General features: G+C 37.5%; 1 protein-coding gene across 9 annotated transcripts in view; it reads right to left on the bottom strand.

The window, feature by feature from the left end:
- CACNA2D3 (calcium voltage-gated channel auxiliary subunit alpha2delta 3) overlaps positions 1-15,782 on the bottom strand; it is a 422,236-nt gene that overhangs the window by 88,026 nt on the left and 318,428 nt on the right. For all 9 annotated transcript variants that reach the window (XM_069027740.1, XM_069027747.1, XM_069027744.1 and 6 more), the window contains 4 exons: positions 7,470-7,553; positions 2,374-2,445; positions 2,084-2,145; positions 170-237 (listed from right to left, as the gene is read on the bottom strand). In XM_069027740.1, the coding sequence (XP_068883841.1) occupies positions 170-237; positions 2,084-2,145; positions 2,374-2,445; positions 7,470-7,553 (286 nt within the window). The remainder of the gene's footprint in view (positions 1-169; positions 238-2,083; positions 2,146-2,373; positions 2,446-7,469; positions 7,554-15,782) is intronic.

The raw sequence follows: 15,782 nt of genomic DNA, 5'->3' as shown, positions 1-15,782 counted from the left end.
GATTCACAGTCTGAGTATGCTTAAAATCCTGTGGAGCAAAAGATCTTTAAAGAAAAAAAGAAAAATCTAATTCCCTTATGGAATCTGCAGACTAATGTACAAGCTTTAGGAACTACCAAATCAACAATAAAACTACTATGTAAGCCACATGAGAAGGTAGGTACCTTACCTTCTTCTACAGTTACGTTCCCTCTGAAGAAGTATTTTCCATGTCCTCTAGAGAGAGCCACACCTAAACTGTGCAGAGAAATAAAGCAGACCTTGAAATCTGTGAGACAAACAACAGCAGACATTCAGAGCTATTTTCATTTTGAACATTTCCAGCTCGTGTACTATGATTAACTTAAAACTGTTTGTTTCCAAACCCTCACCAATTATATTTATTGTTCAATTAGTTGCTTCAATGATGTCTCAGTTCTGATGTGCCTGCAACAATTGGCTGTATTTATGTGTGCTTAGAGGTGCAGTAAACCATTATTCCCTGGCAAACTAATAAATGAGCCCCTCTTAGCTCACTGCTGTTCACCCAGCATGAGATTTCTTCAGCTGAGCCTTGAACATGTTCATGGCCTTACAATGAAGGAGATATTTTTTTGTAAATCAGACTAAGCTGTTGAGAAACTACAGAAATGCGGGAATTGATGGAGCTACTGAGAGGAAAAGAATTTCAAATGTGTCTCCTCCTGGACAAAATTTTCTGTGTTTCATATTTTTAGCTAGTATAGCTCTTTTGTATTGACTTCAGCTTCATAAATTCTCAACAGTTATACGCTGTGTTTTGGTCTGGTTTTCAGTCTACCAATTAAAACATCCAAGTTTAATGAAGAGGCTGGGGGATCCCGTGCCTCTTGCTATTGAACAAAAACGTGGAATACCTTGTGGCATTCATTCATTCATTGAAGAGGATTATCCTGGGCTAGGAATCTGCTAGGAATTGCAAGACTGCAAATGCATGGGCTGATACTTGAAGGACATGTAGAAGCAACAAGTCCAAGAGCACACAAGCTGCAATGAATAGCTCAGTCTGGGAAAGGGCTGAACACTAAACATCTTTGACACTACACTGTATATTTTAATAAATGGTGCCCTAAACCTGTACATCAACCCAAAACTAGATATATAACATGTTGGAAAAACCAGAACTGTTTTCCTAACTATATTTCTGTCCTTAGCACCATAACTGGCACTACAGGCATGTATGTAGCCCCATTTCTGTTTTCTTAATAGTGCAAGAGTGTCAGTGCCAAAGAAAAACAAACAAACAAACAAACAAGAAAAACAAACAGCAACCACAAAAACCTCCACAAAATACAAACCAAGCAAAAAACCCACTGAGTGATACCACCCATGAGTAAATTTTAACATGCATTAGAGGTCAGAGAAATGTGCTTATAATTTCTCTGTGGGGTAGTGTAGCTCAGGTTATGCGAAACTGTTCCATTGAAGAAAATTTCAGTTGAGTATCGCAACTGCCAAACTCCTACCTTAAGTGCAAGGTACAGTTAGTGGGTTATTTCTAGTTCAAATATGAGCATTTTTAAAGTGGCTACCTGTTTTTCTTTCCCTTTCTTTTTTTTTACTCCTCATATGCATGCCAAAATTGCCGACTTACTCGGTTTTAGTTATAGAAATACACTGAAGGTAGTTCAGAGAAAGAAAACATCCAAACCTCAAATTGGAAGTGAAATACTATCTCATTTTACATTACATTCTTGTTGTGGGGGGAAAAAAAAATAAAATGGGGCTCAAGATGCAGTTATTTAAATGGATTATAGTATTTATAGCTCTCCAAGTACTTGCGAAAGCCTTTTGTTCAATGTAAACCTCAACTGAATATTTTTTCAATGGAACGTAAGCCATGACAAACACTGTGAGTTTGCCTGTGCGAGCTTGCACAAACTTTCCATCCCTGGAAAAGCTGAAAGGAATGCTGGTAGGCTCCTATTCCTTGCTGTTTCCAGCATTGTCCAGGGATATTTCACTGTCAGCTTTTGCTGATGAGTTTTTAATGAGTTCACAAGCTCTGTATAAGCACAAATCCAATGAGTCGGATGAAACGTCCATTTATTATGGCCGGCTCTACCTGAATGGAGTACCCTTGATGTCTGTATAATAGTAGTCATTTGTCATCACCAGTACCCGCTTCTAGATTCAGAACAAGTCAGAAAGGGAGAGGGGAAGAAGTTAGTTTGCTATAAGAAATGTTTAAAAAATCAAGTGGTCAGTCACTGACAAAATTAGAAACAATGTTTACATTCAGTGAGCGAAAAAATATATACTGCAGGGAACCATATTTATAGCAACCTTATAAATAATTTTAAAAATTATCTGCTTGCTTTAAATTTAGTTGGAATAATATTTTAGACATTGTACCCCTTTGTCCACTGTCTTCTTCACTTCCATGGAGAATTTTCCTGTTTTCCGGTTCACCATTGCATTTCGGAGCTGAAATGAGGGAAATGTGTGTCAATTCCTTTATTTGCATTTTCTGTAATCCTTTTAACTCTGAGCTCTCCAGTACACTCATTTGGCCTAAGTAGTACTCAATTTTTGTAATTTCTTCATTTTCCATAGTTCTACTATAAACTGAAGAACTCACAGATTTTTATTAGTTTCTGTTTCGGCCAAGGCTCCTGCCATACAATTTTAAGCTAAGGTACACAAGATAGGAGCTCTCAGCATCCTTCATAGTAAAATAGTTTTATGTGTAGTTATCTGGATTTTATTTGGGATGAACAGTGTAAATGACTACTATTCTGCAGTTCCTGCATGGGAAGGCAAGAACTAGACTCCCAGCTGGATTTAGCTGGTTAGACCAGGGCCCAGTGTTTAAATACATCAACTATAACACAGATAATAAGAAAAAAAAAAAAGGAGAAAACCCCACTTATCTTACACTATTTATTCTGTTTAAGAATCTACATTGGATTACATCCTTAACAAGCACCAGAAACTTCATCTTAACTGCATCAAAAATTAACACTAGCCCACAAAAACCAGAATGACAGCCCATTTGATCAGTAACATAATTCAGTGGAAACACACAGCTAGAGTGCTCTGCAATTCCCTCTGGTTGCCCATTGGTGTCCAGGCACCCTTTGCAAGGTAACAAACTTCAGTGCTGTAGTGGAAGCCCTAGGTCAGTCACAACTTTTACAATTGGCCTGGACCTCTCCCTCTCAGAGTCTTCCAAAAGACATTTTAAATCCCCTTCAAAAACATATTTCATCACTTTATAAGCAAAAAATTCAGAGAAACTAGGGAAAACAGAAAACAAATGGAAAAGGGTTTATACATAATGATTTACCTGCTTCTCTGCAAGTTAAATCTGTTACTTTTTAGATCACCACAAACACTTTTTTCTCTGCATGAGGTGCACACTCCCAAACCTGGGAGCTGCAAAGTCCCTGGCCCATCATCCCTAAAAACTCTTCCCTTAGCACACCTTGTTGCTCCCTAGGAAAGAAGAGTCTTCCTCCCAAAGGACACACAGCCTCTCTCTTAGGTGAACGTGCCATGATGATGAAAAGGAGTAATAAACCCCACAACCATCTCCTGGGTCTGTAAGCCAAAATGACCAGCAGTGGCCCCAGGGATGAGGACAGGCCACCCCAGCACAGCTGGTCTGAGGGCAGGATCCCTGGGCTGAAACTGAAGAAAGACAAGACATGTTTTTTGAGAAATCCTCAGCCTTAGGATTTTGAATTTGTCTACCTATCAGTTCAAGACTTCAGGGAAGAAATAAAAAAAGTTGCTGTTTAACAGTTATACCATCCATAAATGGAAATATTTCATTTGAACACTCTTAGATTTACTAATGGAAGAGGTAAGTTATTTTACTTGTTACGGGAAAAAGCACCTATAGATCTTTTGAAGCTGTAATCCTTATTACAATTTGAAAATTCCACTATTACTAATCAATGCAGCATTTAAAATGCTGGAAAATATTGACAAAATGAGATTTTTATGCCTCTTCTATTGCTTATCTATCTGGACACAATTTTGACCATCATGTTCTTGCTGAATAAGCATCTCCTGTTCTACAGTGCCTCATGCCAGATTGAGCAATTCAGTCGAGGTTTAATGAGAATTTGTGAAGACAAGACATATCAGTGCACTCTGCAGGCTTCCTGAGTTAGTATGGAGGGAAAAGAGAATGACCAAACTTGCCAGTGAAATATCTCACAAACAAGTTGATCATGGTTGACCTATCAAAACCTGCAAACTTTGCAGCTCTTTAAATTTAATTCTAGGGCATCTAGATTTGAATTAACAGTTTTACTCTTCTGTCAGTGAGTGTAAAAGAATAATTTTTAGCTGGAGGCATATATAAAATAAAGCATATATTTTACTGTAGATTTTTTTTTAACAATACATAATAGGCAATTCTGGAAATAGTTTCCTATTTTAAGTTTTGTGGTTTTGGACTTGGAGACCTGGTCTTAATTAACCATCTACTTTCTAACATTTACAGAACAGTTCCATTTATCTTTAACATGGTTTTCATTTTTCTCCTATTGGTGCCTGCAGTTGTCTAAAACCCATTCCTCCCACAAGCCTCAGGCAAGTCATAGATTTACTAAAAGGATCTCCAAATTCTCATTGGTGTTTAAGATCAAGTCTGCATGTAGGATTTAGAGTTTTACTCTTTTTTTTTTTTTTTTTTCTGCTTGCTGTGATTGCATTTCTTGGCTTTGTAATCCAGTTTCTCAGCTCTTCTGTAGTTTCATCTCCCTCCTCAAATGCATAAAATAAGTACTGCCTCAGTTGGCTTCCAGCCCCAAAACCTTCATTCATGGTCTTTCTTTATTTGGGAAAAAAATATTTCATTCAGCTAGAAATTATAATAGAACAATTTTAAGCAAGTTAATGAGAAAAAGGTTTCTGTCCAAATTGAAACTTCTCCCCTTTGGTACTGTGTATTTGCAAACCTTGCTGGAAGACACTGCTAACTTAACAAGCTCATGCTGAAATTTCTGTTTCTAATAAAATGTCTTAACAGCAAGATAGCAGGTATTGTTAACCTGGAAAATGAGCTGATATATTTATGACAACAATATTTCGTGGTGAAAAAAATTCTAACCTTAGTGTAGCCACCTTTTCCTTATTGGATCACTGGAGAAAACCTATGTCTTCACCTCTCAGAGTAATAAGCATTATTGCTCCTTCAACAAAATATCTTTCAATCAATTCCTAGCAACTCAGTTTCACTGCTGTAGTATGAGATCATCCTATATTCTTGGAAAACTATGTAACCATTAAATTAATGTGGCAAAAAGTAAGAAAATGTCTTAATCAGCTTCTACATAAGTGTTTCATGGGAGAAAAATATACCAGTAGTAGTCTATGTTATTAAAAGCAGCTATATGAATACATTAATTATTTCGCTCTGCAGTTGAATAAACAATGCTTTACTACCCAAGCTTGGAAAAAATCAAGAACATCAAATCCAAGGCCTTGGGTGAAGCAGAGCCACATGTAGCTTGTTTCTGTTTTACAATTAAAAATTCATTTTTAAGAAATGTATTTTATAGGTGAAAGGCAAAGATTCAGATGTAATGTATGCATATATTTTTCATCAAAATGTGAAATAAAAATTTTGCACCCTTAAGACAGACAAAACTCAATTTTTGTTAGAAATTTTCAGAAAAAGTGACGCAGCTTAGGGGTGTCAGCCAAAGGCAGTACTTAGAGAGAGCTGAATCTGGACTTTCATGTGTACTCAGATAGAATCTCAATTACAAATAAAACTTGATTTTCAATGTCACCAAAATAGCTCAATATTCCATTATCTAAACCACTGAACTTCTACTAAGATATGATTAAAAACGAGGGATTAATAATGTGAAAACCAAACAGCAGAAATAATGGAAGAAATATAAAGAAAAAAGAAGACAAACCAAAGAGAAATAACAAGAAGAAAAATCATGAAGGTTTAAAATCTGTGTGTAAGCACAGCAATAACATTTGAAAGGACAGAGGAAATTTTAAAAGGTCATTAGCAGAGAAACTGGTTGAGTAATACTGATCAAAGATAAGAGGAAAAGCAGGGTATAAAACATGAGGCCAATGAGATTGCCAAGACTGCAGAAGGCTGCTACAATATATGAAAATCTTATGAGGAAACCTTAAATAGTGTGTGCATGGAAAATGACACAAAGCTATAAAAACGTTGAAAAAGTTTGTGTGTGCACTCCAACAGAAAACTTCAACCTAGGAAGTGAAATGGCCTCTGAGGAGAGGCTGAGGACAATCGATCACCTGGTGAAACAGACGTTGCTTAAAACGTAGATGAACTGTTTCACTATTCACAAAGGGGGTGGAGAGAGAGAGGAATGCAAGATATATATTTTGTAAGGGAGAAAGAAAATATAGACTTATGTCAGAACAGGGATCAAGAAATTAGGACATCTGAAGACTGACAAGACTCCAGGGGCTGCTGTACGTGATCCATCCCAGATTTCGGAAGGACATGACAAAGTAAATATGGGAACCTTCAGTGGATGTATTCAAACCTCTCTGGAAAAGCAGAGGTAGAGGGACTTGAGAGAAGCTAACACAGGACTGATATTTGAGAAGGGATCGAGGAGACATCTATGAAAAATACAGACATGCAGTCGTGACTTTGGCAGGAGGGACCTTATGGGAAAAACTAAATTATGGGACAGAAAGACGAACACCTGGAAAGTTACGATTTAATTAGGGACAGTCAGCACAGATTCGCACAAAACGAATCATGCCTAACAAATCAGATTTATTGAGGAAGTGACAGAAAGAACAGGCAAAGGTTAAGCCATGGACATAAGGAAAGCTTTTGAAACAGTACTGCAAAAAAGGCTAAGCCTGAAAGGTAAGAAAGAGTAAGATAAAGAGTGAACTACAGGGTAGATGGAGCACTGAAAAATGAGGTTAATGGAAAGCATTGTGTAATAGACACAGAACTTATGCTCCTGCAGCTACCCATGTGTCTGAAATTAGAGTTTGGAGTGAAACTCTGCTCTGCACACAGGTCAAAGAATCCAATTTTGTTTATTCTGTTTTTGACTTTGTACATTAAGTAAAACACCTCCCATTACTTCTATTAAGGAAAGAAGGATGTCATGGAAAGAAGATCAACTCATTTCTGAGTTTCAGCGGTAGTCTGGGCCAGCTCTAAGGAGACATTCTATTCCTGTTTCTAGGGCTATATTTGCTATCCAGCACAAATACACAATGGGATGTATGGAGACTGCAAAGGTGATGAGTTTTACCAAAAATACAAAGAGTCTGTGTTTGTGGTATAGGCATATGTAGGGAAGAAGCAATGCAAAACAGTTATAAAATTCTGAACAAAATAAAAGGAACTATTGTCCTTCCCTTCCTGAGAGCAGTCAGGTGGCCTCTCTAATGACTACTTAAACAGTTTCCAGGTACAGTAGTGGGATGCAACAATGTCTTCTGACAGGGTTTTAAAGCAACACATCACTTACCACATCATCTCTGTCTTCCCACTCAACCTCAGAAAGATCCACACTACTGTAGTTGGGCTTTCTTCGTTTCTTCCCCTCTTCATACTGGTATAAAAAAGGTGAAATATTTAGCACATCCTGTTTTATTTGCACGACAATTTTTGCATCAGAATATTTAAAAAGTTTCTGAATGCATGCTGACGGTAAAAAATACACTTAGCTGTAAGTAGCTTAATTCATACAAAGTGCACCATACTGCTGCACCAATGTTCCCTGTGAACTAAAAACCTACATCACATGATTATTTGCATGACCTCTTGCCATGATGCAGAGCTTTTCTTAATGGACACACAGGGAGGTCAAACTCAGCTGTTGTAACTTCTTCTTCTCATATGGAAAATACATGAGACCTTGGATCTTGCAGTTTATGTTAAATAGCTCCAACTGGCTCTTTCAGCTGTACAGGAAGTTATATTTACTGTAATCTTATCAACAAAATGTTTACCCATTTCACTTCAAACAAGATAAGATGCAAGTCTTTGGGAAGTATGGTGTTAACATTTGCTGATACCTCATTTTATCTACAAGGGGGAAAGTAACATACTACTAATGACAATGTAGGGGATTTTATCACTACTCACTGTTACGCTGTAAATCGCACATTTAAAATAAACATTCTTGTGACAAATTAATTTGACACCGAGGTGTTTATAACGTGGGAAATTCTGCCCTCTGCTGAACATTCAAAATCAGCCTATTAGTGTAACCACACAAAACTGGCTCTGGGGAAGAAAAAAAGTATTTAGGAAGACCTGTGAAGAAAGAACCTGACCAGTTAAGTAAAATTAGGAAACTACATTTGAAAAAAAATTAAAATTGGGAGAGGATTGGCATAAGGTGAAATCTGTTTTTTTTATCAAGAGAAACCACAAGTCTTTTTATGAAGTATGACAGGAGATATTGGGATGCTGTGAAATATCCCCAGATTGCTTTTGTGACTCCTCAGCAGCATCAGAGAAGGAGACAAACTGTATCTGCAAAGCAATATATATATATATATATATATGGTTGATTCTCATCCCTCAGGTCAGGACCACCTACACCATAAACCAAACCTGTCAGTGTTTGAGACAAGAAATTCATCAGCACAACCAGTAGCGTGGGCACTTTCAATCATGTTCTGCAGAGTCAGAAAGACCAAGGGAAAGCCCTGCTGTCTGAGCATTAAGAAGGTTGTTCCCATCCTGACTTTTCCCTCCCTGAATTAAAAATTCTCATACAAATCCCACAGTTGCTTTTGTAGACCACAATACTTAAAAATAGGAACAACATAAATCTTCCTGAACAGAAAACCTTTAAAAATATTGAGTACAGCATCATAAACACAAAGAGATTCTGAGATACTGGTAGCACTGTAAAGTTTCTCCTAGCATGGGCTTCACTGAGCTTCCTTAATTTTTGCTCAGAAAAAATTGGATACTCCAATTTTTCTTACAGACAGTTCCTTTAGGAAATTCCGTGGGATAAAATCCTGAGTCAATTTCATTCTTTTGAATAAAAAAAATCCCAGAAACTCTGTTGGTGTAAGTTTTGAGAAGTGATGCAGATGCTACTGGAAAGTATGTTCATGTGCTTTTCTTGCCCTCTGCTAAAATCCACTATTCTTTTAAGAAGGTTGTCTACTTCTCACCTACTACTATTCAACAGATGGGTAGGGAGATGTAAAGAACTTCTGCTTTCAGTACATGCCTATACACTGGACTGTGAATTCTGGCAGCTCAGTTCTACAATTAATTCTTGCTACCTGACAGCCCTGACAGCCAGAGACATAACTATACCCAAATACTGAAGTGCAAAAATTGCAGCCAATATAATTAAATCTCACAAGAACATGTGAGAGGATAACATCCCATTCATTACCAGGGCTTGATTTCTGTAGCTGTGTTTTGCAAGCCTTTCACTATGGCTGCAGCTATATCAATATTATCTTTAATCTTTACAGGGAATAACTACATCTATTCTCTGTGGCTGCACCAATTAACAAAATAAATCTTTGATCTGATTCAGTCATTCTAGTACAGAAATGGTTACAGTCAAGCTCTGAAATACTGAGCTGAACAGTGTTGCAAAGACATTAGCTGGCATCATTTGAGTAGAGCAAACAGCTCCTGTACTGATTCCAATGTTTAATTACATCCTCCCTCACAGATGTTGAAGAGCTTCTGGGCTATACATTCTCAGACGTGCAAATCCTTGCTTAGGCCAAGAAAAGTTGATCTTGTGTGTCTGACAGAAGTAGGCTTCAAACCCAAGGCAAACCATTTGCATCATACTGATTATAGGGTTTACTTTAATCATATGGATTCCACACCTTGCACTCAGGGAGCAAAAACCAAAAGCAAACAAATGAAGGGCTGGATAAAAATCCAAAGTTCTGCAGAAAAGAATCAGAAGCATTCATGTCATAAAAATTCTTAATGGTCAAGCAAGAGTTAGGCTCTATAAGGATTCAAAGCAGCTGCAAATGCACTTAAATGCATTTAGGACAGGAATTAATAAGGTATTGAGATGTCTGACCCCTTATTCAGCAATTACACTTTAGGGGCTACTGTTTAACTGCCTGCACAGTAATTCAATAAGAACAGATTGATGTTATAGTTCAGAAAAGGACAGCAGACAAAACAAAACCAACTTGAAGGAAGGATGGGATACAAAACTTATTTGTACATAATCTTCCTGAATATATCACCTTATTCCAAGCAGTAAATTTACATTATGCTTATGTAACCAGGGTATCAAACCTCAATGCAAGCAGATCAGATATAAAATACTTCATAAATCTAATCTTGAAATGTCCATTCTTCTCTAGCTTCCTTCTAGTTTTATTGCTTAATTAATTTCATAGTAAAAGTTATTCCTGGACATTGAAGCAATGCCCCAGGTTTTAAAAATAGCATTCATCTATATCTTCTTCCCTGGTAGCAAACCTAATCTAACCTTTTATCTCTGAAGCTCCTGGGTAAAGTATAAAATACTGATTGAAGCCTGAAGCCAAACTCATCTGCGAGATTACTATAAAGCATTGAAAAAAATCATTAAGGGACCCATTGGGAAAGATAGAAACTAGGAATTCTACCAAATTACTCTGATTTAAGTACAGGAGAAAAAGAGCTAGATTTAAAATGTGTGCTGTTAATCTTTGGCTAGTATAAAATATGAGCTCATATTATATAGCAGTTAACCCCTGGGAGGGAAAAAAAATGATACTGAAAAGTGTTAAATTCTGGACTGCAAAAGACAAAACTTTTGGTTCACCCAAAACAGCAGGATGGTTCTAACTTATTGTTTGTGAGAAAAACACATTATTTGGTTTTTCCATTAGAATGAGCTTTATCTTACTCAGTATCTTTTGTTTGAGACTGACTCTTAAAGCATTGGATGATTCAAACAACGTGTGACGTGTGTTGCTTAAAGACGGAACCACATTTTTTCACCACCCTGTACACAACCATTCACACGCGCCATTATTAAACTCTTTGCTTTAATTTTTTTTGTTTTTGACAAAAGCAGTCCCAAACCATCTGCATTGAACATGACCAGACACATGTTTATAGTGTCAGAGTGTAGTAATCCGAACAAGGACAGAGCAAGCTGCATCTCAACAGCTGCAATCTTGGGTCTAAGGTGATTGGAATTTCTCAGACGTGCTCTGTCTGGATAATGGGGAGGTAGGAGAGAGGAAGTTGCTGTGATAGCAGCCTTGGAAGCATCACTAGATTTTGGTGAACTTTCCAAGCCACAATGTGGAATCATCTGTGAGAAAATATTGTAGTAAGAAAGTACCTACTAAAAAGCAACCAGAACCTAGAGAGGTAAAACAATTTCAAGGAATAGCTCTCCACTGCCAAACTACTAATATGCACAAAAGTAAGGAATTATGTACTGAAAAACTCCTCCAAATTTAAAACATAGAATAATTCAACGGAGTTTCATCTTTTTGAATTAGCACTTTAAAATTTGGAGAAGATATTAATCTTATCAGGCTTTGAGAATGACCCCTTTTTCTTTTGTTTAGAGGGGACAAATGAACATATGCAAATATATTTTGCTGAGCTTGAATTCTACATAATAAAAGACATGATATAATTGTTTCTATAACTGTAGCTTGCACTAATCCATCCTGCAAAGGTATTCTTATCTACAAAGTCTGATAGGAAAGCTTGAATGAACAAATATCAGAGGAAAAGCATAATTAACTAAAATTACACATTTTTCCACACAGTTTTAAATAAACAGACAGAGATTGTGTGCACTGTGTTTATTGCAATTCCCTGGTCTGGGCAGTTATTCAGCTCCCTCCCTCCTCTCAGACTCTGCACAATAAAGTTACCACTTATTTGTTGTCTGGGGTGACTTTGACTGTCAAGCAAAGCCTGCAGCTCTTGGGGTGGAAACTGCTTTGGAAGTGACTTCCCATGGTCAATGCAATCTCCAAGACCTTCACCAGCCCTCCCAGCACAAGCTGCTGCTCTGTCCCTCTGCTCCCACTGTGGGGACTCTGCAAGGGGAAAGCTTGATGTAAAAAAAAACCCCAAACATAAACAAACAAATGACCCCAACAAAATACAACAACAAATAGAAAAAATGAAAATCAACAACAACAACAAAAAAAACCTCAAAACACAAAAACCCAATACAAACATACAAAACCAACAAAAAACCCCAAACAAACAAATCAACAATAGTAGTGAAAAATCCCCTTCCCTGCTTTGCCTGCTAATAACCTGATAATATGACATCACCCCCAGTGACTGAGCTTTCATTCACCACGTGCTGCTTAGCTCCAAAACATTCTGCCTGGGGATACACGTGAAGCAGCATCTTAATCTAAATCACTACTGCTTGGCCTTTAAGCTCTTTATTTCATTTGGAATACTTTTTTCTCTGCTCACATGATCCTGGTTTGTCATTTGTGATACTTTAATTTCACAGTTTCATCCAGTTTGCAACCTCAAATGATCTCTTATTGATCTACACTTAGCCTTGAATTTGTAGAACACTAATAGGTGCTCAGTCAAAAACAAAGTTTCTCTCTATACACACCTCCTTAGTTTAATATTAAAAAAGGTAACACCTTGATTCTCTTAGGAAGAACAACTTCTCTGTCCAAAGACAGATTTTAATATTTAAGATGTTAATCCAGAAGTTCCTAGGTTATGGTTTATAGCAGAAACCAGTTATTTTGGATTGATTCTCCATGCCAGATGGCAGTGAAAAATTGCTGCACTATAAAATTTGCAGAAATACTGCAGAGAAAAGCTGAAAACAGGAGCCATGTCATTTGCTAGGGAAAAGAGAATAATTTAATTCTAAGTTTCCAAGCAGAGAAAAAGTAGGAACTATTAGATGTGCCATGTACACAGGAGAGCCCTCTAGCAAAACAATAGAATATAGTTCTTCTGCCACATGTATTTAACTCTGACTACTTACCCTCCTAACATGTGTTGGCTTTTCAAATGGTCCAGTAATGTTTAAAATGATAAAGCAATATGGAAATATACAGGGTGAAGTAAAGTCAATACAAAATACCAGCTTTAACTCCCACACCTTGAGCCTGGCCAAGGAGTTCATGGGCTGGGCTCACGTTCTCAGGTGGGTTGCAGTCAATTATCACAGAAACATGGATGTGATTTACTCCACTGAAGAAAACAACCCCTCTATTTGGGATTTTATTTGCATTCTCGGGATTTATCATTTGGGATTATGTAAAACTGGCAGCTGCTTATAATTATTTGGGGTTTGAGTAGAAATAATTAAAAACATCTGCCTTTATCTTAATACTACCAGACTTAAACCCTTGAGCTCAGTTATACCTAACTTCAAAGCTAAAAGCAAACAATGAAAGAAAGCTTCACATATTGCTAACAAATTTTCAGTGATTCATTTATATGTACAACCAGTTATTCAACAGCCTCCAAACCTTTAATTATCTTTTAAATATATGTAATTTTGCACTTCTAATTAGATAGCAATTTAATGCTCTCACAGGGATTCAGATGGGCTGTCTTTTTTGAAATGTAAACTCCAATAGGAATAATCATTGGCATTCAAGTGACTGAATTCTTCAGTTATTTAAATGAACGTGAGGCATTTACGCTGTTCAAATCATTTAAATATTCTGCTGTCAGCTACAGCTGTAGAGTTTTATGGAGTCAATGAATAAAGCAAGGGTAAGTGTAGGTTATCTTACGTTCCAGGCAGGACTCCCCAGAGAGAAATGAGATTTGCTGCTTCTGAAAGGCTAACACTGCTTAAGTGGGGCATTAATGTTTCCCCTGACACTTGGGTTTCTGTGTTTTTCTATATGAAGGGAAACAAGTTTTCTCAAAATTTACAGCTACAAAAGACTTAATACTGATCTAGAATCTTCAAACACTCCAGGTCATTTAGATTAATATAATGCACGGTGACTGTCTGCATTCTAAGGGTGAAAGGGTAACTTACTCAGGCACCTGAACCACCAATATATTTTGGGGAAGGCATTGCAATATGAAAGGCTTTGATTTCTAGATGTAACTTTCCCAGTCAAGCCTGATCAAATAAAAGATGTACATCCTTGTATAGAAAACAAGGCATTCATTGAATTCACTTACAATGATAAGAGCATTCACAAACAGCCATTCATAAACCACTCATTACAAGCCTTCCAGAGCTTATATTGAGAGCAAGAATGAATGTCTCAATCTTCTCAGAGATAGTGGGCTTTGATTTAAACCCAGAAATACCACAAAATCTATAGTAAGCAGGGATGTTATTAGATTAATTCATAAATCAGAACACATTTTTAACCTTGATTTATTTAAAAAAATGGTAGAATGCAAACAAAAGATGCAATTTTATTCCAGAACATATGCATTTATCTTTAAAGGCATATTTTCTTTAATTAAGAAACTCAGCCTCCTTGTTCAGGAGCTCTGAGTATTCTACCCTAAATGAACCTAGTAATTACTGAAAAAAACCAACCCTGTTCCACTCCCTGAACAAAAATACAAACCCTGTTGCTAACCATGAATCAAAAAAACCACGGACTTCATAAAAACTGGTAGCAACCTTGCTATTATTTGTTGAAAACCAGACAAACATTAGAGCTGAGAGGCAACAGCACAAACCCCTAACACCAGACAAGGTTTGCAAGGGTGGTGATCTGTGACTGTGGCAGACACTCATCTTCCAGGGACATTCCTTAATTTCTTTGCAATCCCACTACACTTCCCTAAGAAAGCAATTTTCCTCTGGCACAACCTTTAACAGGCTGCAGAGTGACAGTTACAGTAATGAGCACTCAGCCACAATTAATGTGGTGGTTCTTTTTAAGGGCAGGAAAAAAGTATTTACCCCTTGTTTCTCATTCTTCCTTTACATTCAGTAAACTCTTTTCTTTGGCAAACTGTAACATCATCACCATAACATATTTTCATTTTAAAACCTAATGGTGTAACACCTGGCACACACCACAAGTGTTAAGAGGCTCCTAAAAAGCAGATTAAATCTGCCATAATCACAGCTGAGGAAAACTTTGTCCTCGTGTCCATGTTTCAACATGGGTAAGGAGCCTCAGACACCAAGTTAGGAAAAATCTAAAAATTCACTTTTGATCTCCCAAGCAATTTATTCTTTTTTTAATTGGAAGTAGGTAGTGGTTTTCAATGGAATATAATATTCCAAATAGCCTGATACAACTGAAAATATTTTCTCTTGGAACATGAAATACCGCTCTGTAAAAATATAGACTTTTAGTCAAACTCAGCACATAGGAGGATTCTGATACGGCAATATTAAAAAAAAAAAAAAAAAAAAAAAAAAGTATTTTTCCCATCACCTATAGTCTCTGGAGTTCCCACTGGTGTATTCTTGGTAGGAAAGGAGACTTAAAAAAGGTGTAATACAGAAAAGTGTGCTATGGATACTCCTCAGCTATGTGACAAAAAAAAAGGGGGGGCGGGGGGGGAAGGAAAAAAATTAAAATAAATTAAGAAAATTAGAAAGGAATAAACAAAAAGGCTTTGAAGCCCATGAGGGGGTGACCAGCGCGATTTTCCCGGGGTTCCCGGGATGCCGCCCCCGCGCCCCTGGGCGGAGCTGCGGCGCCACCTCCCGGCCACGGCCGCGCACTGCAGCCGCGGAGCCCGCGGGGAGCGCCCCGCAAGGGACGGGCTCGGGTCCTCCCAGAGCGGCTCCCGAGGCATCCCTCGCTCCCCACTGCCGTGCTTCGTGGACTTGTTCGTCAGGACGCATCACCCTACCGATGTCTTGTAAAGAACGGAACCAAAAAGT

This window comes from Aphelocoma coerulescens, chromosome 12 (genome assembly GCF_041296385.1).
Source record: "Aphelocoma coerulescens isolate FSJ_1873_10779 chromosome 12, UR_Acoe_1.0, whole genome shotgun sequence".
Classification (NCBI taxonomy): domain Eukaryota; kingdom Metazoa; phylum Chordata; class Aves; order Passeriformes; family Corvidae; genus Aphelocoma; species Aphelocoma coerulescens.
The sequence above is the reverse complement of the archived record's forward strand: the minus strand, read 5'-3'. Positions and strand labels throughout refer to the sequence as shown.